This window comes from Poecilia formosa, unplaced genomic scaffold (genome assembly GCF_000485575.1).
Source record: "Poecilia formosa unplaced genomic scaffold, Poecilia_formosa-5.1.2 Scaffold6, whole genome shotgun sequence".
Lineage (NCBI taxonomy): Eukaryota > Metazoa > Chordata > Actinopteri > Cyprinodontiformes > Poeciliidae > Poecilia > Poecilia formosa.
Genome location: NW_006799945.1, coordinates 2,786,927 through 2,811,874, shown reverse-complemented (window position 1 = coordinate 2,811,874; position 24,948 = coordinate 2,786,927). Strand labels below are relative to the sequence as shown.

Below are 24,948 nucleotides of genomic sequence, written 5' to 3'. Positions count from 1 at the left end.
TTTAGGCTTTTGACACACGTTGTGTGCTTTACTTTCCCGTCTCTGTTCCTCTTCCAGCTGTGATCGGCGCAGGGATCGGCGGAACAGCCGCAGCCTATTACCTGAGGGAGGAGTTTGGACCTGTTGTCAAGATCGATGTGTTTGAGTCAGGGACAGTTGGAGGGCGCCTGGCAACGGTGAAGATGGGGGATTATGAGTACGAGACCGGAGGTGCTGTGATCCACCCTCTGAACCTACACATGAAGCAGTTCATTGAAAAAATAGGTAACGTCAACACAACCACGGCTTATTTGACAGATCATCAGATTTTCTAAACTTGATGCCTCGTCAACAGGTATTCCTCAGAGGAAAGACGTCCCCTCGAAAATGGCGATCTTCGATGGGAAAGAGCTTGTGTTTGAAGAGAGCGACTGGTTCATTGTTAACTTCATCAGGATGATCTGGCGCTACGGATTGGGTTTTGTCCGCATGCAGATGTGGGTGGAGAGCATTCTGGACAAATTTATGAGGTGAGAAATTAGATTTCGCAGTTTGCAGTTGCAATGCTGCAACATGAGCTCAGAAGTGTTGCAGGTGCCCTAATTCTCCTGTACATCCTGTTGTTGACAGAATCTACCAGTACCAGCAGTACGGCTACTCGTTCTCCACTGTGGAGAAGCTCTTGCACGCCATGGGAGGCGACAGCTTCCTCACGCTGATGAATCAAACTCTGGAGGAGGCCATGATGGGAGATGGATTTTCACAGGCCTTTATCAACGATATTATTGCTCCCATAACACGTGTGAACTATGGCCAAAGCGTCCGCATCAATGGCTTTGTGGGTATGTGTCTTCACAGGAATACTTGAGCCTCTTTTACAATTTTTTTCACATTACAACCACAACTTGGCTGTAATGTGAGTATTTTTGGGGGGAATTTTAGGAGCTAGATTAATTAAAAAGTAGTGCATAATTAGAAGTACCGTAAAAGGAAAATGATGCATGTTTTTTTTTTTTTTGGATAAGTGTTTTTTTTTTTATCCTCCATACTGTTTTTACGCAGATCAGATCTCCTTCTTTCAAATGTTCTCCTTCTGTAGTAGCCACTTAAGCTAGTAAAAGAAATATGACAAAGAAAATCCATTTTATTCTATAAAAAAACAATATGACACTTGGTCTCAAGTTTGAAGTATGGAAAAAAAAAAAAATTAAGTGCAAAAACGTTTCATATGCACCAGGATGGCCACCTCGTTTAGAAATTAAAGTGCAAAGTTAAATTGAGGCATTAAACACAACCTTTTATGTAACACTTCGCTTCCGTTCTGAAGTTTCAAGAATGAAAATGATTAAAAAAAATAATAAAATAGATATTTCTAATCTATTTCTAATTTTTTTAACGTAATTACTTTCCTTGAAACTTTCTGAAAAATTGTAAAACAGCCAAAACACTGAATTTTTAAAAAAAATCTGGACTTAATAACCCAGCTGTTTAGAGTTGCTTTTGTGCCATAAATGAAACTAGCCACACTTTGTGTAATGTCGGCAATTGGAAAAATGTAATGTTTCAATTGTTCATTTTCTTGTTTTTATAATGTAAAGCACTTTGAACTGCATTGTTGCAGAAATGTGCTATACAAATAAAATCTGATTGATTGATAAACAAGTACAATAAGTGAGAAATGTAGATATTAAACAAAAGCTAAAAACAGGGAAAGTTTCACTAACAGGCCTGCAGAGAGCAAAGTCAGGGGTCAGTAAGTATTTGAAACTGTCAGCAGTTTTACAATAATATCAGGTTTACTTTGGGTTCATCCTTCCAGAGTGAATTTAACATGTAATGTTTCAGGGGCGGTGTCGCTAGCTGGGACAGACTCGGGCCTGTGGGCAGTGGACGGTGGCAATAAGAAAGTGTGCTCTGGACTCCTTTACCACAGCAAGAGTGATCTCATCCCTGCTAAAGTCAGCTCCATTTCTATGAAGACCCGACCATCAAAGAGGGGTAACCTCCATGTTGCTTCATTTAGCATAAAGCTGTCTTTATTTTATTTTCCCTGCTTCACCAAGTCCCCCCTCTGCTCTCTATTTTCAGGAAGCACCATCCCTTACTACGAGCTCAACTACGTCGGAGAATCCGGCTCGGCTCACTCTCTGTACGACATCGTCGTCATAGCGACGCCACTTCATCAGGGAAAGTCTGACATCACGTTCTCTGGGTTCTCCCCTCCCATCCCGACTCACTACCCGGGTCTCTACCACCAGACGGTGGCCACCCTGGTGCACGGCACCCTGAACGTGTCCTACCTGGGCACCGCCGAGGCCGCCTCCGAGTTCACCGTGTCCGAAATCCTCACCACCGACTCCAAGGGCTGCGCCATCAATAGCCTGAGCTCTCTGGACCCCGTACACATCCCCGATGGCTACGAGCGACCCCCGGCGAGCCACCCTAAAGTCTGGAAGGTGTTCTCCTCAGAACCGCTGACCCCGAAGCAGCTGCAGCAAATGTTTCTGTCCTACGACTCCGTGTCCGAGACCCCGTGGCTCGCCTACCCGTCTTACCGTCCGCCGCACCGGAAGACGCCGCCCTTCGTCCTGCACAACCGGCTATACTACCTCAACGCCGTGGAGTGGGCGGCCAGCGCCATGGAAATGAGCGTCATTTCGGCCCGGAACGTGGCCCTCCTGGCTCATCACCGCTGGCACGAACAGACCGACAAGATCGACCAGGAGGACCTGCACATGCGGCTCAGAGGAGAACTGTGAAAAATCAAATCGGGATAAGCAACCAAACCTGTGATTTCAACCACACAGATTACATGATTATGAAAAATATTTTTCCTTTCAAACAAAACCACTTTAAAACATGCAACAGTTTTTCTCTCTCTCTTTTTTTTGTTTTTTTTTGTTTACCCAGACTGAACCAGACAATATAAAAATAGTTCTAACACTGAAGCAAGCCGCACTAAATGGTAGATCTGGAAGCTTCCCTCTTTCCCTTTGAGTCTTAGTCTGCATTGCACTTGTCGTAAACCTAATTCAACACTTCCAGTTTGTCTTCATGGCTTTTTAGCTACATTTTTTTCCTGACTGGAGGATTTTTCCGATCGGTTTACTCGTCTTCCGTTAACTTCCAAGTGTCTCTACCTCCTCAACAAAGTGCTGCGAGTTTTGCTGCCAAGTTCAGGCATCGAGCACCAAAGGTTGAGAATATTCAGAGATTTCAGTGCCACCTATTCCAAGACAAACTGCAAAAATAGTAGCTTTAGAAATTTGATTGTGCCTTAATGAAATCGGAGTTGGAGTAGTAAACATTTTGGAAAGTTCTTCTGGTCCTTATTGAGATTTTTGTCAGAAAAGCCTGAGCACAGGACCAACTTGCTTTTTGTGCTTGGCGTTTCTTTTTTTTTCCCCTTCATTTCTTGGATCATTTTAATTTTCTGATTTATAGTCAGAACTTATGTTGGGAAAAGATACTTGACTTGTTCTCTACTTTCAGGTTCTTTTGTACTTTTGGACAGAAATTGTAGTTGGGGGAAAATCACTCGTTAAGCACCTTTAAATGATTTTCTCTCTTGAGTTTTACAGAAAGTGGCACTTTAACTAGGTTCTGGTTTTACACACTGCTTTCCAAATAAGTGTCATGTTAAACCACACTGAAAATGCCCAAACAGTCTTTTAGATTTCAAAATGCGTTTACAATCATAATAAATTAATGAGACTGTTTCTGCTTTGTCTTCTGATTCTTGTTTTTCTGCAGACCTTCTGGCCAAACTTTAACCCCTGAGCTAAGGACATTTGAAACTGTTTCCTGTTTCATGAATAGAGAAATAGAAATAAATGATACAATACCAGATACAACAAAATCTAAACCAAGGTTGGGATTTTATCCCGGGAACATATTTTTCAGACAAAAATCTTTGTGTTTTGATCATCTCCACTGTTTAAATGAATCCACTGACAAGGTTTTCCTGTGAATCCATTATGTGGGCTATTGCTATTACAATTTTAATTTATTTTTACTCAAACTCTAAATTTTGAGGTATTGTAATAAATTAAATCAATTTGAACTGAATCTAGGCCAAATAGATTTTGGCCTCGATCACAGGTTCATCATTTGAACCTGATTCATTTGAATCACAGGTTCAAATGATTTAGCATTTGAACATGTTCCTCTCAGACAGTTCCTGTTGTATTCGTTCTGAATTAAATGGAGATAAATTTAAATAAACTAATTTCACAATTAGATATTTAAAAAAAAAGAAAAAGTAAGAGGTCTGGAAAATGGACAAAATAAACACTTAACAGCAAAACTGCTGTGGATGAGACGATGCCTTAAAAACTAACTTTAGAATGTAAAGAAACTCTTTAAAATCAACCCACTTTTTATAGAAAAAAACTAGAAAGGATATTTCTGTTTTACCAGAACTAAAGATAGTTAAAGTTGGACTGAAACAAATATGGAAAAAAGTCCAGATTTTAATTAAACCTTAAATTATTGATAGAATGGCCCATATTGAAGAGAAGCAAAACAATATATATATTTTTTTTTTGTCCTTAAAGCTCAAGCTCTGTGACGGGTATTATGATGCAGATTAGTCTTAAATCCATAACTATTATGGGTTTATCAATTTTACTATAATTTTGATGTTGAAAATAAACCATGCACCTTTTATCCCGATAATATCTCCATCTCTGATGCTCTGCGGGATAAACTGGGGAATTGTTGCATCGACAAACATTGTGACCCATCCTTCATGAGCCAAGTGTGTTCTGTGAAGTCACCATTTCCATTCGACAAAGCCGACAAACATTGTTTTCAGCCTTTATAACATGGAGTTCCTTTGTTTTCCTTTTCATCTCACTTCCCAAATAAAGCCCCATGTGACCCTGGGAGCCAACAATGCCTCGCTTTGACAAAGGGAATAAGGATACGTCTGTTTGGTGATGCACCACCAAGCTGTCCTCTCAGGTGGGGAGGGACAATGGTACCAGAGCCGCTTGTGGATGCAAAACATGTGATGGGACTGAAGATTTATATAAGGGCCCCAAACAAGGCAGCTCAGACATCCTGAATCCTGCACAAACCGGACCAGCAGCCAACATGAGATTTCTGGTGCCGCTTTCTGTCGTCCTTGCTGTGGCAGCTTTTCACTCTGGTGAGAGTCAGAAATATATATATATATAAAAACCCCTCCAAAAACAGTTAATGTTAGATATCTGGTCTTTAATAACCCTTTATGTTGTTTTTGTAAGTAAAATGAAAGGTTGTAAACGATTAAACTTGTCTGAAGTTAGCTTACTAGCTTACTCAGGCTTTTCTTTGCTGATACCGATTTCCAATGTTACTTTATGTCTGAGCTCCTCAATTCTGTGTCTTAAACTGTTATTTCACATAAAGAATATGTAAATGTGCTGCAGCTTCTTTAATGAAGATGATTTGAATCCAGTGGACACTAAAGAAATTGCAGACTTATTCAGACTTAAGTCTAAAAGCATAAATCTTTAGTCTTTGTTTAAAAAAAGTGCATCAAATATACTGTTCCTTTCTAAACTGAAATTTGTAGTAGTTCTTAGATTTAATGCATGAACTGTGTCTCAGAAATTAAATTTTTGGGGGAGGATTTTTCATCATTTTACATATTCATCATTGCTTCTAGCCCTCTCAGCTTCTCTGGAGTCGGCAGAGAAAGAGGAAGACGTTACTCAGTATGGTGAGTAAAAGTTTATTCATAAAAACAGGAATGATGGACGATGACACAAGCTGACAGAAATGCCCTAACCATATTTCTTCTGTGCAGATGGGCTAACTCAGCTGCAGAAAATAGGTGATATACCAACTGTTTTTTTTTTGTTTGTTTTTTTTGTTTTTTCAGGATAATAATTTAGAAAGATTTTAAAAAATCTGGATTTCCCCCAAAATCATTAAGTCCTAAATTTGAATCTAATTTTGGTATTTTTAGTGTCTCTTTATCAGAATGTTGACATTTTCTGTCTTTTCTTACTTACATGGCTTCGTTCTCTCAGACCAGATGGAGTTTGATGCTGCTCAAAAAGCTGAAGCAGCGCGGATGAACAGTAAGTTTAAATCTGACAATAAAATGGTTAAAAAAGAAGCAGATACGTAAAAATGTAACTGTTTCTTTTGCTTTGTTTTTTCAAGTTACAGAGGAGCAGAGTGAAGATAGCCGCTTTCTTGGTAAGAATAAAACAAGAAATCATGACTTTTCCCACAAATAAATCCAGCTGATCATTTGGTAAAAGCAGCCTTTTAACTTCACAGAGGCTGTTAAGGATGGATCTGGTGAGTTCTGGTCCTTTACACAATAATTCATATTCACCCACATAAAGCTAAAGTTTCCTTTATAAATGTTTTAACAGTAGAGGAACATGACAAAGATGAAAGTGAAGATGAAAGCAAAGGTTTGTGGATAACATGTCACAGTCAATGTTTTAAAGATTAAAAAATTACCATGGAAATACATATTTTTCTTATTTTTTTTATACCAGTATTAACTTTTGTCCTGACCATACATAACATTTTTTAAATTATATCCATTTTAACCTACTTAGTTTTTCTCCCATCTTCTTATATTTGCACATTAGATTTTTATGAGCTCCAGGGCGTCAAAAACGATCTGCAGCAATCGATTCTGATCAGTTTTGAAAGACACAAAAATAATCCCTTGAAGATTGGTTTGCACATTTAGAGATTTGGGTAAGGAGATATCGAAAAAGAAAATTCCCACAAAAAAAAAAAATCTGCAATTTGCAGTTCACAGCCAAAGTTATACGAAAGTGAAATTTATAAAATAAACAAAAAACAAGCAAAGAATGCTACGGGATCAAGTGGACTTAGCCGTGTTTAGCGTTGTCTGACTATACCGCTGTCTTCCTGCAGAGGGAGCAGCGGATTCCAACGGTGCCGCAGAGGAAGGTGACGCAGGTTTGTAGTGTAGCCTCTAGGTGGCAGTAAAACACAACTTTTAAACGTGACGGTGAAACATTGCGTTAAGTCTAAATAGCTGCATTTATGTCCCTTTTTCCACACAGAGTCAGAGTCAGAGTCCTCTGAGGGCACTAAGGGTGAGTGTGAAAAAACAAACAAAAAAAAACAATTCAAGGGTTAGTTTCTGCTTTCCTGATAATGCTTATGTTTATGATTTTTTTTTTTTTTTATCAGAAAGGCAAAGGAGAGGTGAGGTTTTTTGTGCTGTTATTTTTCTTTTCAATATTAATTCATTCATTGCAAGAATACGTTTTACAAATAAAAATCTTTTTTTCTAGAATACCCAGAGACATCAACACTCAACTGTGTGGTACGTGAAAACACTGAGACAATCCCTTATGAGATCGATTACCTGCTCTAAAAACTGTTTTTTCTGTTTCCCCTTGCAGCTGAAGGGAACACCCAAGAAAGAGGTGAAAAACTTAAGTAACAATTTAATGTAATATCGCACAGATACGGCATAGGTATATTTATAACTGCTCAGATTCAGACAGTAAAAGCTCAGATCAGAAATAGTGTTTAACATTCTTTGAGGCCGACTCAAAACTACCTGCAGAGGCGAGATGTGGTGAGATGTTTGGACTGAGCCGCTAAAGTTTAAATTGTGGGTTATGCAATGAGCCAGACAGAGAAAAACAGAACCGGTCACAACCGGTCTGGGCTTGACTTTTTAAAATAGTGTCACAAACTTTTATTGTGGAATAAAGTCTGCTGTAAAAACAAAAGGTTTGACCACTTTTGGTTGCACACACACCACAAAAAACTGTTGTTTACTTTAAAGGTGTAATTATGTCACCACGGATATGAACTCCTTTGACCTAAAAAAAAAAAAAGATGTTTATTTTGACACAGTTCTCTTAGTGTGTGAGTAAATCTGGGACATGAATCCAGGACACTCAGAGGCATCTGTCCCCAGGTACTTACTGTGCTTGATTTATACAGTTTCATGTGCCTCTGGTTATTTTAGGAGCAAAGATGTTCTAAAAAATGTTGGGGAAATAAACTGATTTTGGTTTAGGTTTGCTGTCGGAACAATCAAGGGATTATCAGCCGTGGTTAGAAACTCATTTTGCAGCAAACCCAAACAGGCAGGGAATATTGCAGACCAAAAGCCGGCACTTCCAGAGAGAAACATTGCTGCAGTCATAACTCATCTTCCTCCCTCTGGAGTTGCGAGACGTGAAAAACCCAGGAGGGGTGTGATTCATTAACCCGAAGCCATGGAAAACTACTGCATTGTGGTGTTTTTAAAAGCTGGCGTAAAGGAATTCTGTCTGTTCCTCCCTCACAGATGTATGACTGAGAAATCCCTGCAACACGTGGGCCCCAGCGCTTACTCATCGCCACCCCGGAGCTGCACCCAGCTTTCCATCAATAAAAGGGAAAACAATCCCACCTATCCTTTTGTTTTCCTTCACAGTCACAGGCCAAAACAGGGAAGCTTTGATTCACAAGAATCTCTGAAATCAAGAGTTGCAGACGGAGTATTTTTTACCATTTTTATTGAGTTTTTTTTCCATCCACAATTGTGGAGCAAAAGAATGATGTGCTTTTTAAAATAAAAAATAATCTTTGGTACCTAAAAAAAAAAGAAAAGAAAAATAAGGCAACTACAGCATCTATAGGTCTGAAATGCATTCAGCATTGCAGTCAAGTGACCACATGCAACACACTGTATATTTGCCCCCATTCTGAAGAAAAACAGGCCAACTCTGTGCCAATCGGATCAGTTCACTTCCAGTTTTAAAACTTGTGTATAGCTAAAGTATCCTAACTGTCTCAGAAGGTGCAAATGGTACAGAAAACATACTGAAAGTAGTGATTACAAGGGGATCTAGGAAATACAAGGCTAAAGCAGGCCTAAAGCATTAACCATCAAGGATGATGCAATCAAGTTTCAACAGGAGACTTAAGGACTCGTTTGGGAATACATTATACGCGCTGGTGGACATTCTGTTGCATCCTAAAACTGAGGTGAACAATTTCAGGCTGTTTGTGCACGTGGCTTTGTTTTCTTTTGTTCAAGAAATGACAATTTAATGCATACAGTATTTTCCATATTAATCTGCAAGTGGTCATCCAGTGTATACAATTACATCTTGCACTGTAACGGAGTCTGGAAAATAAACCATTTTAACCAACTTCAGCCAAACTTGTTTCTGATTCTTTTGAGAAGAAATGCAACGTACGGATTCAGGGCATATAACAAAGTCAGATGCAAAATATGAAAATTATTAATTACTCTGGAGTAAAGAGAAATACGGCAATGCATCTTGTTTTTAATCCTAAAGTACAGCTCTTGCATCTAAATTACTTTCAGCATGTGTTATACTTTAAATTACAGGTGTGATAGGTTTATTACTGCATTTCCAATACTGTCAAAACAAAACAAGAACAAAAAAAAGATGGTTGTATTTACATCACTGGAAAAGTAAAAAAAAAAAAAAAAATTAAAAAAGATCAAGAATTTACAGAAATGAAATGATGAGATATGTAAAAGAATGAACATAAAAGATATTCCAAAAAGAATAGCAAAAGCCAAGTTGAATATGAACCACAGGCACATATCATAAGTCCTTTTCAAACGTTTTTCCTTTCGTTGTCGTCAGCCTGAGGTAAGCGACATTTAAATCGGAAAGATGGCGTAGATGAAGATGGCCATGATGGCGGCGCTGATCAGGCCGGAGATGGGAACGGTCACAAACCACGCCATGAAGATGTTTCTGAACAGGCGCCAGTCCACGGCCTTCTTCGAACGCAGCCATCCCACTGCCACCACCGACCCCACCTGGAAGCAACGCGCTCGTTAATCTCCTGGATGTGTCATTTTGTAAAACTTTGCATTGCAAATGTTTTAACACTCCATAAGTAGAACGAAAAATGGATGGTTGTGTGCATTTGCATTCTGCCATCAACTTTTACTGCAATTATTGTTGCAAAAATGAAAATGACAGCTAAGGCGCAGGCTGGACAGAGTTAATTTGTGGAAATACATTTTGAAGTCTTTCCAAACACTTTCAATAAGACTTCAAATACATTAATATGATACAAACACTGACAGCAGGTTCAGATTCATCCTGCTGGAAAATGAACCTCCTCCAATAACAGAATGTATGGGTAGAATGCATTTAGAGTAGAGATCAAATATTTTATCAGGAGAACTGATTTATCACAATAAGTGATGCATTTTAATAATCTGATTACGTCTAAAATTTAAAATAATATTGATTTTTGTTTAATTCTGATACAATTTCACTACTTGTTTGCAATATTTGTTCATGAATCTGATCTTCACTGAACCAAAGCACCTTTTTCACATTGACTGTCTTCTATAAAACTAAACTGTTAATTGAATTTTTTTGTTGCTTAATTTCAGTTCACTCCACTTTCCTGATTTCCACAAATAACAGCCCCTTAAAAAAAAAGTTGTTATATGTGTTAATGCTGGTAAATTTCGTAACATATTAAAGTTTTATGATTATAATGTGATAAAGTCCAAGGACTGTGAACACTTCTAAGGCATCACATTACTCAGGAGGAACTCTGTCCATATTTGGACCAAGTGGCAGACTGTTTACTTTAGACTCCGTCATACTAAACAGCCTCCCTATGTCTCAGTCAAATTCACAAACCACAGAGTTTGACTGGCCTACCTTGCAATGGGTGGTTGAGACAGGCAGACCAATGTTAGAAGCAACCACGACAGTCAGGGCTGAGGCCAATTCGATGCTGAAACCACTGCAGGAAAAAAAAAAGAAAAGAAAAACAGTCAGGACTTATGAGGATGTGTCTGAGTGGCCTGCTAAATCCAGTACTCTGTAATGTCTGGACAGGATGCGGTGTTAGGGGGTGATGTCTGTTTTCTGTACCTTGAAGGCGTGATGGGGGTGAGGTCTTTGCCCATAGTCTGGATCACCCTGCGACCCCACACCCACAGGCCGATGCAGATGCCCACGCCGCCGTACAGCAGAAGCCAAATGGGTGTCGGTGCGTTAGAGGTCACGCTGCTCGTTGAGTAAACCAACCACAAAGCTACCAAAGGTCCAATGGCATTGCTGCAGAGGAAGCAGAGAGGTTATTCACACACTGGGCAAAGAGTTGGGGCAAGTTAAAATGTCACCACAAACCTGCTGTTATCTTATCAGTACAACATGACCTGTGCTGTACAGAGTCCTTACCTCACGTCATTTCCACCATGGGCGAAAGATCCGAAGCAAGCTGTGAGGATTTGAAGGAACTGAAACAGAGTGGAGACTTCAGGTTTGTCTTCTTCGTGCCTGTCATCCAGAGAGCTATGGTTGCTGCCCGCATCCTCGTTTCCTATCTCTAGTGTTACATCACTTTCTCCCAGAGCTTCAGGAGTTGTGTTCTCTGCTACAGCGTTGCAGTAGCTGGTGTAACTGTCCATGCGCACACGCTTCTTTTCCTGACCACCGGACCCCGGGGCCTTGTCGCCTTCTTCGCCAACGCGGGGGTCCGCCTCTTTGTGCCTGAAGTCACCGTGTAGGCCGATGATGGCCATAGTGTATGAGGTGTAGCTGTTGTTTCTTCGGATGGGCCGGTCACCCGCCTCGCCCATGCAGTCGCCAACCTTGGCCAGGTGGAGTTTGTGCAGCAGGTCTTTGTAGAGGCCAGAGTCCTTGTGGACCGTGTGGTACTGACTGTAACCATTGCTGGGGATCTGAGCCGGTCTGTTGTTGAACTGAGCTTGGTTGTTGAAGTGGACCTGGCTGGGAGCATTTGCAGAGCCGTTACCATGCTGGTTGTTGAGCTGGAGCTGGTCGTTTGTTTGAGGCTGTTTCTGGGCTGCAGACAAAAAAATTTAATACAGATAAAGTGTCTTATTCATTGCAAAAACAAAATCTTACCAAGTATTTCTGGTCTAGTTTTCAGTGCAAACACGTGAAATAACACAAAATTAACTTGCAAGTAAATTTTCAGCAAGATAGCTTGTTTTAAGTCAGTACTTCCTAAATATAGATGGAAAACTACCAGCTACTAGTGAAATAATTTTGGCTATTTTTAGTATCAGTATCAGTGTTCATATCTGAGAACAAGAAAACATGAAGATTAACAAACACCAGAGATTAAGGCTGGGCAATAAATCAATAATATATACTGCAATAGACACTTGATCAATATCAATAGATAATACATCCATATTTTGGAGAATGTAAACAGAGGAAAAGATTCAGCCGCTCATCACAGCCAGTTAAGCAACTGGATGGGAGAAATCAACAAGCTGGTTACCTAGCAACATGTTGAGTAACTTGTGCAGCAGCAGTTTAAGGTTTCCACATTGTGACTCATAACTCAAAAATCATAAACACACTGAAGTGAAAGTTGAGTATAAAAAAGGAAACGCATTCCAGTTTGGCAATAATTTAGATATTTAAAACAAAAACTTATCAGTATAGACCTCTATTAAACGCCTATATCGCGAAAAGCATTTGCAGAAATCGAAAGCTCTAAATCATCATCATCTCTTACCGTTCGTATTGCAGTCATCTGTGTCATCACAATCCCCAATGTTAAAAGCAACCTTGCGCTCCTTATTAGTTTCCCCCTCCTCAGACTCTCCAATGTCGAACGCCACCCTCCGCTCCTCAACGACCAGCTGAGGTTCAGAGGAGTTTTGAGTGACAGCTGGCGCAGCAGGTGTAGACGTCTCCTTGGCAGTCTGCTTCAGGATGGGACAGTGGGCCTCTTTGAGCTCTCTCTTTTCCATCAGGGGGCTCTCAGAGGGGCTGGAAGACTTGATATCTCCTGGCAGGAGAGACATCAAGGTGAGATTGTACATGCACACCAACCAGCTGAGATATCCAAACAGAGCCGCTGTTTTCCTTCTGCCTAATCTGTGAGATTCCCTAAGATATGTGTAATTACAGAGTCAAAGGACTATTGTCCTACAAATGTAATGTTACCCAAGTTTAAACGTGAGGCTCTGTTCACAGGATCAGATAAATGGATTAAATGGACCATATTTACATTACTGTCAAGAAGTTACCTAATCACAGAACAGTAAACACAACCCGAGACTCGCATAAACTGACATTTCGTGCTTACAAAAAGACCTGAAATTCCCCTTAACGTTTTCTGTAGTAAACACACTGAAGTAAGCCAAGCAGGAAGTAACGTTTCACTGTTCAGAAACCGCAAGGTTTCTGAACAGTACCTAATCAAAGAAAAGTGTAAAGAACCTGAGGCTCACATGAACTGACATTTCAGGTGCTGAATTTCAGGTTCAAGAAGACCTGAAATTTCACTTAATGTTTTCTGTAGTAAACATGCGGAAGTAAGCCAACCAGGAAGTAACTTTATACTGTTCAGGAACGGCAAGATTTCTGAACAGCGTGCCTAATCAAAGGAAAGTGTAAACAACCTGAGGCTCACATGAACTGACATTTCAGGTGCTGAATTTCAGGTTCAAGAAGACCTGAAATTTCACTTAATGTTTTCTGTAGTAAACATGCGGAAATAAGCCAACCAGGAAGTAACTTTACCCTGTTCAGAAACCCCAAGGCTGTATCTAATCACAGAAAAATAAACACAGCCCGAGGCTCACATGAACTGACATTTTAGGTGTTGTTGAATTTCAGGTCCAAGAAGACCTGAAATTTCACTTAATGTTTTCTGTAGTAAACATCTTGAAGTAAGCCGACCAGGAAGTAACTTTACCCTGTTCAGAAACCCCCAAGGTTGTACCTAATCACAGAACAGTAAACACAACCTGAGGCTCACATGAACTGACATTTCGTGCTACCAAGAAGTCCTGAAATTCCACTTAATGTTTTCTGTAGTAAACACGCTGGAGTAAGCCAACCAGAAAGTAACCATACACTGTTCAGAAACCCCAAGGTCAGAGCTGCAGTCACCACCCGCGTTTTTCTTTTTAACCCAGCCATGTGAACACCTCAAGTCAACCCAGGCTTATTTTAGTCAGAGAGCTAAAGCCCAATTAGAGGATCACTTTGACCCAATTAAACGACTTGTAAGGTGGCGCTCACCCAGAAAGGACGCATTATCAGGTAAAGCCAATGATCCACAAGACCTACATAACTACTGTAAACCTTTTGAGAGCCTTGTGTTGTCACATCTTTTGAAGTCGTGTGACGAACAGCGATACGACCAAATCAGTGTACAGAGAATAAAAGCTATGTTTAGGATTTAAAGAGGTTAACAAAATGTTCTGCCCTAAAACCAGAACTCTTGATTTATTGGAAGGGGGAGAAAAAAAATTAATCCAGGATTATGAAGCATAAATAGGTGTCAGGTGACTCATCTCTGTGAATCCACGGGTAAAATATATCCCATAGATCCATTTGGATTATGCAAGCTCTCAACGCGACTAGGCTGGAGTTAAATGAAAACCAATTGTTCACTGGCTTCAAAAGTCACTTCAGAAATCAAACACACATAAAAAAGAAAACATAACTTGGACTTACGTTCAATCTTCTTCTTGAGGCGAGGGCAGACAACAAACCAGACCACAATGCCAGTCAGCAGAGCACAGCCCAATGAGATGAGCAGGATCCCCCACCAAGGGATGTTGTCAATTCCCAGCTCTGAGAGATCGCCAGGGTCCACACAAACACAAAAAAAGGCAAATAGAAACAGAACGTTTTATAAGACAAGGCAGCAGAGGCTACCTTTATGAAATAATAAAACTGAACACAAACCATGGATTACAGGAGACATTTTAAATCTGAGACGCAAGACTAGTAATCTTACGTCTCATAGGAGCAGGACATGCATCGTCACTTGACTGCACTGCATCACTGTGGCACATGGTTTAAAATGGACAGCACATGTAGCCCCGTATGCGAACGCTTATGCAACACCCAAAAGGTAAGAGAGCACAAATGTCAACATGACCCCTAAGAGCCCAGCCAACAAATGCACACAGACGAGTTCGTCAAAAGGAAAGAAAACTAGAAAAAGGGAGGCGTGCGAAACTGCACACTGCAACTTTTCACTGTAGTGAGGGTAACCTCCTGCCAAGACTGCAGCAAAACTGGTGCAGCACAGTACAAGCAACTTATTTGAATTTCCCAGAGGAACAAGCCATCTTTGTCTAACAAAGAGTTGGAGTCGACAGTGATTACCTGTGAGCAGAAAGACTACAAAACACACACCGGACACTTGCTCCGTTAGGGTGACCTTGAGTGTGCATATTTAAGTTGTTTTGGCAGTGCAAGATAAACAAAAGGAAATGAGGGTCAAAGACGCATCATAAAAAAATGTGTCCACTGCCATGTTAATTTGAGGGCAGAGTTCACAGTGACAGCACACTCCCCTCGGTGAGTCACGCTGCAACACAAGACTGCAGCACCAGACCGATGTTTGTTCAGTTGCGCAATGTAAGCGCACTTACAATGTAAGCACACGACAAGGCTCCAGTAGTCCTGCTCCCTTATGGGGAGGTGTGTCAGGGCGTGATCGCTTACGTGCGAGGAGATAGGAAAATTAAGGGGAGCTGCGAATACTACACTGGTTGCCACTTCCACATAAAAGAAAAGAGCATATTACACAACAGAAGGTGAAATTTAACCATGTCTGTGTCAGAACCCTTCTCTGGTACCTCAGTACTCTGTGGTCTACAAAGCACAATGACATGGTCTGTATTCCCTTCCCCGCTGCCACATGTGCAAATTAACATCCACTTCAATAACAGACGACTGCTCAAACATCCCCTTTATGACTCACTCACCAATAAAGTTTTTAGTTATGCAATTATACATTTAACTCAGACCCAGGGAGCTCGTTTTTTGATTGGAGTTAAAGCATCATGTTCTAAATGAAATCAGTGTGCAGCGTTAACCACAGGCTCCTTAAATGTGTCAACTTTTAGAAAGTCAATTAAAAAAAGATTTCTCTCATTTTCCCCTCAAGATTTAAAGTAATAAAGAAGGGCCAGTGACTGGCTATATAAAGCAGTCTCAATGCTCTTCCCCAGTGCACACAATCATTCATGTATTAGATTAATCTTTGTTCCAACGCAATTGATTTAAATGATTTCATCACATCCTCAGCATGCAGAAGCCTGTCAATGAGTCATTTAAGTCATCTAAAACATGTCGGAACATGAGTTGTGAAGACCAGGGTGAAGAACCCCTGTTATGTCACCCAGTCTAGCAACTTTTATCAAGTACTGCTGGTCAGCTGGATGAACAAAATACTTATTTCCCCTTGCTTACAAGGGAAAAAAAAAAAAAAAAAAAACTTATTCCAGCTCACAAAAACCAATGGCAGTCAAGTGTAGAAGCAAAAGGACACCCACCCGTTACTCTAACGGCCTTAATGTGGCTAGAAAATCACAGTAGGGAATCTACAAGTGTCTAAAATCTAAATCTTTAAAAGTAATTAAACCATTGTGTCTTGGTTTGGAGTGCGTTTTGTGAAAATCTCAAGTTATCTGATTCTCAAATATATGATGAAGTGAGACTCAGTTATCAGCTGATAACCGATAATGTGGGGTGATAATGGGGATCGTTTATCGTCTCCAGGACTACACTGAAATTGTCCAAAGACCAAAAATGTCTGAAAAAAATAATAAAAAATTCAAGTAATTTTGTTTAGGGAAGTTAGATGTCTGCATCAGTCAGAAGTTTACCCCATTAACACCAATGCTTATGTGACATTTGCTTTAGCACCATGAACAAATCTTTGTACAGGCACATCATTTGATACTGGACAGGACTGCAGTGGAGCTAAAGCAGTTGAGTGATTTATAAAGTGAGAAGACCTCGGGTAACACGAGACATCCATCTGTAATGGATAATCAGCTGAAATTTAAAGTCCTGGCTTCATACTGCATTCAGTTTTCCATTTGCCAACATAAGCTCTCTCATATGGCTGTTTATAAACTGAGAGCAGGAATTTGCTGCAGACAGCCCGGTTTCCATTCACTGTAATGTGCTAACATGTTGATTCGGAGTAGAGTCTTGTTGCAGGACACACTGTACTCTGTTCGTTGCAGATACTGATGCAGCTGCTGCATTAAAGCACACAGATCAGCAAAAATAAGAGTCTGCCTTATTCCAGAGTAGAGTCGATTACAAAAGTGTTTCTGCTGGATTAGATTTATATAATTATTTGATTTCTAAAGATATCCCGTTAAGCTGTAGTATATGCTTTTTTTTTCCAAAGCTTATTCATGTTTCAACTATCTATAATAATGTATGAATGCTTAATGTGAATCTAACCACTGTTCATAGTCCTCATCTAATGTGATTAACACGGGGCAGCTTGTTAGATCTCTAAGGGAAGTCTCACACCTTTTCATGCGAGGTACGCATTTACTGGTCCTCCTGTATATTGTGTGTTCCGATGGGAAGGACCTCACACAACTTTACAGAATGTGTCTGTCTAAGCCAGGTTATCTATGCGGGAAGTGCAAGTGATCTCCTCTGAATGCGCCGATGTGCATGCACATCTGCACACCAAATGTGGTCAAACTCTGGCCTATTGCCGCCATTTAAAGGCCCAGGCCAGCTAACATCTTGAACTTTTTGGCCCTGCAGAGAGAAGAAAACAAAAAGGAGCAAAAGCACCTCATTTAATAAAATGCTTCCAGAAGGTCAAGACAACTAACAATTATCAAGAGCATTACCATAACAAGAGGCACAAGAAAAATCATAACCATTTCATCTTTACTTCTCTGAAGTCTGAAGATGCTCAGAGTTAATTCTAGTTTCCATTCCCTTGTTGTGCTCCACTCTTAAACTTCATTCCAGCTATGACCCACACAGAACCACAAACAAGAGGGCCTCAAAAACATGTTAAAATAAACACGCCTTCTGTGAAAGTGGTAAACAGTCTGGTTCTGCCTGGAATATATGCGTGGGCATCCGGCTGTCTGAGGGAGCCGTTTATTTTAGGTTTTGGCTGCTGGCAGTCACGTAGAGAAAAACGAGACAATGGTACTCACCCGGCGCTCCAGTGTACATGATGGAGAACAGGTTGACCCCCATGGTCACGGCATAGAAGACAGGCAGGGCTTTCAGGCCATTAGGCACAGGGTCTTTCTGTGGGACAGAAATAGAACAATTCAGATTTGCAGGTTCTACCGTATTCAAACAGCTACAAGGTCATAAATTTAATGTGATCCATGTGGACATATAGAGACAGGACCGCATTTCCATGCCGTGAAACAAAGACATCAAGTTCCTAGCTTAGAAAATTCAACTGGTTTGTAGCAATCTTCATACCTTTTGCAAGATGAACATGCGCACAAAGTAGAAAACCACAGCCGACATTATTCCAGACAAAAGGGGGCTCAGGAACCAGGAAGCAACTGAAAACAGAAACTCTGATTTAACATCAAATGTCACTTTTTTTCCTTTTTACTTATTAGCCAGTCCCAAAATCCAACATCCTTGGAAAATTGCTCAAGTTATTCAGCAAGTCAAATACAACTGTGGCAATTCAAGTGTCTTTTCAGGTCTGTCACACTCAACCAGATTCAACATTTCTTGTAATATACAGAAGTTTTCATAACAGTTACTATAGATTTTAACCTACTATCACAAAAGTTCAGCCAAGCCTCAAATATATTCATTTTAATAGTTTATAGCAAAACAGAAACATCACCGCTGTAACTGCATAAAGATTAAATGAATTGTTTTCTCCTGAAAACACAGTATTAAAAATAAATTAATTCAAGGTTTTCCTGAATTGCTTGGAGAAAATTTAAATCACTGTTATTTATCCTCTTCATGTCTACAGTTTACACATTATGTGCAATTACATAAGATATTTGAAGTGTAAATGCAGGTTATAGTAAATTGAGAGCAAGTAAAATGTCTTCCTTACCTATACGAACAAGCTCAAGCCACTTGACTCCTTGCTGACCTTTAGCGACCAACGAAAAGCCAATTGTAGCGCCAACAATGCAGTGTGTTCCAGAAATGGGGAGCTTAAGGAAAGAGGCAGCCAGCTGCCATACAGCAGAACCTATAGAGAAAGAAAGGAAACAGATTAAAGGACAAACTAATCAACTACTTTTTAGCTCTATATGCTTTATTCTCCCAAAAGTGCATTTTAAACTATGTACAGGTTACTTACCAACCATGGCACTGACAGATCCAGCCATCAGCACATGCTCAGAGCCATTGTACATGCCCACATCGATGATACCTTTGCGGATGGTTTCACTCACTTTTGCCCCGAGAAGGACAGAACCCAGAGTCTCAAACACCGTAGCCAGAATGCAGGCCTGTCGCAGGGTCACAACCCCAGAGCCAACAGCTGTACCAAATGAGTTTGCTACATCATTCGCACCCACGGAAAAGGCCAAGACGAATGCAATGATGAAGCCAACGATCAGCAGCCACATGTAGTCTGTCATAGGAGTGTCTGTCATGACTGCTGCAGCAGTAGCCAAAATAACTGCGGCTGTAGTTGGTGAAACCATGATTGTAGATTGTGTTGGAATTACTTCACAATTTTAAGGGAAAGTAATGTAAAAAAATTTTTTTTTGATAAGGCTACTTTTAAACAGCAGCTGATAAATTCAAGAGGTATTATGTAAATAATAATAATAAATAAATAGCTTTTCTATAAGCCGAGTTACTGAGATTCAGCAGTGCAAATTTGTAAAAATCTGGGACTGACCAGAAATTAAAGTAAACTAGAGGTATAACCAAAGATTTATTGCTATCCAGTAATTATACTAGATTTTTTGCTGCTGTTGTGGTGCTTGGCTATCAAGCAGACGGTGCAACCAGCCATTGTGCAACTGTGACTGCAGGTAGGCAGGGGAACATTCTGAAAAGAGAAAACAGAAAAAAACCTTTAATCTCTATGGAAAGTCACCAAAACAATCATCAAATTGACAAAAGCCTCTTTTTACGTGGCATATGACGGCATGAAAATCCAGAAGCCACTACCTATACCGGAAGATCGTCAGCTGCGTGCTTTCCAGAAAGCTAAAGGGAAGCCATATTGAGGAAATGGCGCACTAAGAAGTCTTCTATCAATAACGACCTTTAGTACATCTCGGTCGATAGAAACATTTTGTTTTCAGCTGCCTGATCAGAGGAATCGCATTTATTAAAGAAGAGTGGAGATAAAAGGCGTATTTATCTTAAGTGGAGACACGATTTTACTACGTGTGCACGTGTCGTCACTCATTCACACCATGCAAGGAACACGAGCTCTTTCTGTACGTGCGGCTCAGACTGTCTAGACAACAGAGAAGCAGTGAGAGAGATACAGTGTAGTCTTTATTTCGTCTTTATGACCGTCATACTCGCTGTTGTGGGCAAAAGAGGTTTTTTATAAGTTATGTTTGCCGAGTTTATTCTTCTTTTTTTTTTTCGTACAAGGGGGATGTAACCGGATGTGAGTCGGTACAGACTTCTCCAGTTGCAGATGCGGTATCTTCATCGACTAAGTGGATCTTCTGCGTCTTGACCCAGTTTAGTTTTCATCCAATAAATATAATGTTTTAATGTATATTAATAATGTTAATGTCAAGGAGGGTCACCTATTTCTAAACACACAAAAAAATGTTCGCTTATATGACAATGGATGTAAAAAGGTACACGCCCCATATCCTATTTTTGGCAACAACTGTAATTTAGTTAAAGCTTAGGAAATATTTAGTTCGTAATAAGTCAATCAGTTTATTATTCCCAGCTCACTTGTTGTTTGTGATGACAACATTGTTCGAGCTGCCATTAGCTATAGGCTAACATCGGCAGTTGTTACACAGCCTTAAAATACAGTATAATGCCTCTAAACCAAAAAAAGAGGGCTCAAAGTGCTGCTGAAGATATTAAAGTAGTAAACTTACCACACGTTACGACAGTCGGTCCAGAAGAAAATACTTCCTTTTAGCCGGTAAGCTAATTAGCGCGCGCGCGCTCACTAACGGTTCTCTGCGATAGCGCGCGCGGGATAAGGAAAAATTAAACAGATTAAAAAATATTCCTTCAAAAGCTGTCTACACTAACATAAAGAAATTAGTGGGCCAAAAGATATATATCTACGACAACACCTATATCGGAAATAAGTACGCTTTTAAAGTTCCAGAAAGGTTTCCGTTTGAATGGAGGCTTCTCTAGCGCATGTATGAAACTTGCTCGTGCCGGTTCTGTGAGACAACGGGGGTTCCTTTTTTTATTGGATACACCCTGCAGGAAACCCCGCCCCTTCCAGCTCCTCCTTCACGTGATCGGCGCATGTAGCCCTCCCCTCCTCCGGAAAAGGACTCTATTGTGATGCAACACAAACAGAGATGGGTCAGATTTCTTGGGAAAGCGGGGATTTTTTTTAATTTTTTTTTTAGGAAACGTTAATCAAATGAATGAATATCTTTTAAACTAAGACCATAGCATACTGTCAGACTTTACATTGTTCTTACACGCAGTGAAGCAGTAATCCATGAATATGAGTCTGCCTAGTTGTAGTCAATCAGAAATACTTTAATATACTTTACACACGTTACATAAAGTGATGCGTTTATCTAGCCTTTTCCACTTGGGAGTATCAAATTCTGATGTTGTGTAAGAAAATATCTGATATGTACACGAACAATAGTAGCTACAACAGAAATAAATATGGTAACATGTCTGCATAACATGTTTTAATTTGTTAAATAAAAAATAGTTTTAAAGAGAAGTCACAAGCATTAAACCTTACCATATTTTACACAAAAGACTTGAGCCTGTAGTAGATATTACCTTTCAGCAGGACAATAACCCCAACATTTAGTCAAAAATATAATACAATGGTTTAGATCAAAGCATATTCATGAGCTATAACGATGCAGTAAAAGCCTAGACCTACATCAAATTGAGAATCAGGAAGACTGGAAAATTGATGTTCACAGAGGCTTTCCATCTAAAACAACCTGACCCAAGATATTTTAAAAGTAAGAATGGACAAAACTGCCAGTATGTAAATGTAAAAGTCTGGGGATACAGCAGAATACTTTTAATGCACTGAGAGATATGGTTCTACAAAGAAGCCTAAATTGGCTCAGAAGGGTTAAGTACAAATACACGCTACACTTTTCAATACAGTGAATTAGATTTCCAATTAAATACATTCATAGAGATTTAAAGTCAATTACATTAATTCTAATTTGATCCCAGTTATTAAACAATGTAGTCAAGTTTATTATTTTAAATGGAAAAAGGGTTTTCTGTCTAATTAAACTCAGCCAGTTGAATCAAGACACTGACTTTGCAGCAATTCCTCTTCTGGAACAAGGATGTAGCGACAGCAGTCGATTTAATTGAGTTAACTTTGCAGCAATACCTCAGTCCGAGCCTGAATGTAGGGACAGCAGAGAGAAAAACTCCCCCAGCAGATTCCGGCTCTGTGTGAGCAGCCATCTGCCACGACTGACTGGACATTTGAACAACAACAACAACAACAACAAAACAAAAACAAAAAAAACACAGTACACTGGTCCAACAGTACTTCCAGTGTGAATGAGAAAGTAAAGAATTAATGACAGCAAAGGATTCTTTAGGAGCTTAATCTAGGAGGAACACCACTAAGCCTATAAGCTCTGAGACAGTTGTAAATTGAAGAAAACAGAATGTTATAAACATAATTTTAAAAATGTGTATTATTTTTCTTTCATGTCATAGTTATCTACCATTTTTCTTAGTCAGTTACGCAAAATACTGTCAATACACAACGGGAAAAAAAGGGAAAAAAAAAAAGAAAAATAAAAAATAAAGAAAAAAAAAAAAATTATAGTAAGATAAGCAAAAACATATTAAGTAGATTAAATTGAAAGTTTTACAGTAGATTAGATTATAATTAAAAAGGGTGAAATCATGTATGCCAAGAATGCTTATATTTCTCTTATCTGCTTTTGATTTTACTTTTTATTAGATAAAATCACAATTTGGGACACTTTGTTTTTGTAAAGCACAATGAGAACCAGAATCTCCTTTGTTAATCATGAAATAAAGAGCAATGTCACCCTAAATTGTTAAGTTTTGCTACAGCACAGAGCATATCAACAAAAGTGTCAACATGAGTAAAATAAATTTTATTGATATTGAACATATTCAGAGTCAGTGAGTAAGATTGTTGAGAGGCCCTATGCAGAATTTTGATTCGATAGCCAGTAATCCTCAAACCAGAAACTTTTAGCACCGAGAGTATAAAGTTTAAAATTATTCACTATTTAACTTTTAACACAACTCGTCTAACAGTTAACTGAAGAGCCACGAATGGATTCCTCAAGGAATGTGTTTTGTTTGACATAAACATGAGTCACCACCTCACATTATTCTTTAGATAAACAACACTTTGGGGTGTAATAGAAGGTGTCGGCTACAGTGGTGGTTGGCAGACAGTGTTTTGTCAAAAATAGAGTCAGAAAAGAAGGAAACAACAAAAGCTTAATTGCATTTACTGATCAGAAATTGTCGACTATTGTCAGTTATTGTTTAGATTTTATTTGGGAACCGTTACAGATAGCTGGAAATATAACTCCGGAAAAGAAATAGGAAGAATAAACAATATGACTAGTGGTAAAAATCTATTCCTTCTGATATACCTCTAAAAGGAGCTGTATTTTATATGATCACATATAGCACAGATACTAGTTCATTAAAATTGCCAAATACATTTCAAACTAAACATCATTTTCAAGTCAAATTTGCAATTTAGTAACATTTAGAGTACATTTCAAAGAACTTTTACTGATGATTATCTTCTAAAATCTTAATTCTGTATGAGAATTTAAACTTTTCTAGAGGGTCCTACAAACTTTAGGGCCTAAGACAACTGTTCAGTGTGTTATACCTCTGCTAATAATAAATTAATCTGTTAGAGAGTAATAATACTTTGTTGAAACTCCTTTTAAGTTTTTCAGCCACTCTTTTGTGGCTGACATTTGCCAAATCTTGATTTATTAGTATCTGAACATTTTGTAAAAGTTATCCAGTTCCATTAATGATGACATCTCTTGTCTCGTCTTTATGTGACCCCGCAACGACTCTGTTAGATTCGGCTTTGGTCACTGGCGTGGCCATTCCAAGGCATTCATTTTTTTGTAGTTGATCCATTGTTTTTTTTTTGTTTGTTTTTTTCTATTTAAAGCTGAGATGTTTTGATGGAAACTACCTGTTATTTGAGGTGGCTCAGTATTTTATGCACCTTAACAAAAACAGTGACCACAAGTATGCAATAGAGCACGTTGCAGCCACCACTATGTTTTGTTTGGGTTTTGTGTTCTTTCGATGATGTTCACTTCTGTTTCTCTGCCAAACACCTTTTGAAAATCTGGCCCAAAGATCTCACTTTGGTTCCTTCAGACCAGACCACATTGGTAGACCATGTCTACCACATTGCTTTGGACAATGTTAAGTTTAGTTACATTTTTAAAGCAAAGGATTCTCTCCCATTACCCATTATCTTAGCTTTTACATATGGAAATATTATTGACACGTATCGAACATGAAAAGTGCATGTTAGAAATTCCTGCAGCTTCCACAGTTTTACCGACAGTCTCTTGGCCTCCTTGAGCAACTTTTATCTTTTTTATCCCTTCAATTTAGGAACAAACTTTCAGTTTTGTTATTTACCCAGTATTTTTAATCACTCCCTTCTCAGTACTATGGTACATGCTGTGTTCATATTACTGTTATTTGTGCTCTCCTTTACCTTTGTACAGTGAGATTGTTTTGATAATCTGTCAACTCTTTATGAACTGTTTTGGTAAAATATACTAATTCTACTGGAAAGTCTTGCTACAACCATTGAAACCATTAAAAGTCTTCCGTGAGACTTCTTACAAGAAGTAGAATGTCTATCTGGGGACAATCCCCAAAGAGCAGGTTTGAAGACATTACATCCACAATGGGCTTAAAGCCACACAGACGTGAAAATCAACGTCCAGTTGCTTGAACTTCCACCTGAACTCCAAATAACCATCCAACTTTAAGTCATTCTACAATCACTCAAACCGTTAAATGTCTTCCGTGAGACTTCTTA

General features: G+C 39.3%; 2 protein-coding genes across 2 annotated transcripts in view; one reads left to right on the top strand and one right to left on the bottom strand.

Moving 5' to 3' along the window:
• pcyox1 (prenylcysteine oxidase 1) overlaps positions 1-3,698 on the top strand; it is a 13,600-nt gene extending 9,902 nt beyond the window's left edge. Inside the window, exons 3-7 of the mRNA XM_007567223.2 lie at positions 58-264; positions 335-509; positions 610-821; positions 1,825-1,977; positions 2,068-3,698. Of these exons, the coding sequence (XP_007567285.1) occupies positions 58-264; positions 335-509; positions 610-821; positions 1,825-1,977; positions 2,068-2,738 (1,418 nt within the window). The 3' untranslated portion in view covers positions 2,739-3,698. The remainder of the gene's footprint in view (positions 1-57; positions 265-334; positions 510-609; positions 822-1,824; positions 1,978-2,067) is intronic.
• Positions 3,699-8,497: 4,799 nt separating this feature from the next.
• slc20a1b (solute carrier family 20 member 1b) lies at positions 8,498-21,090 on the bottom strand. The gene is made up of 11 exons (XM_007567210.2): positions 20,780-21,090; positions 19,048-19,749; positions 18,796-18,936; positions 18,192-18,277; positions 17,912-18,008; positions 14,427-14,546; positions 12,472-12,747; positions 11,160-11,787; positions 10,851-11,036; positions 10,635-10,719; positions 8,498-9,769 (listed from the first exon to the last, which is right to left on the bottom strand). Exons 2-11 carry the CDS (start codon positions 19,394-19,396, stop codon positions 9,608-9,610), a joined length of 2,130 nt encoding a protein of 709 aa, XP_007567272.1. The 5' UTR covers positions 19,397-19,749; positions 20,780-21,090; the 3' UTR covers positions 8,498-9,607.
• Positions 21,091-24,948: the final 3,858 nt, after the last annotated feature.

What these genes read in the sequence shown, in the direction of transcription:
- slc20a1b (XM_007567210.2), bottom strand. Translation starts at nt 19,396, where the DNA reads ATGGTTTCACCAACTACAGCCGCAGTTATTTTGGCTACTGCTGCAGCA. An exon ending in GCTTGAGCTTGTTCGTATAG is followed by an intron (nt 18,278 to 18,795) that starts GTAAGGAAGACA and finishes TTCTGTTTTCAG; the next exon opens with TTGCTTCCTGGTTCCTGAGC. An exon ending in TCTCAACCACCCATTGCAAG is followed by an intron (nt 9,770 to 10,634) that starts GTAGGCCAGTCA and finishes CGTTGCTTCCAG; the next exon opens with GTGGGGTCGGTGGTGGCAGT.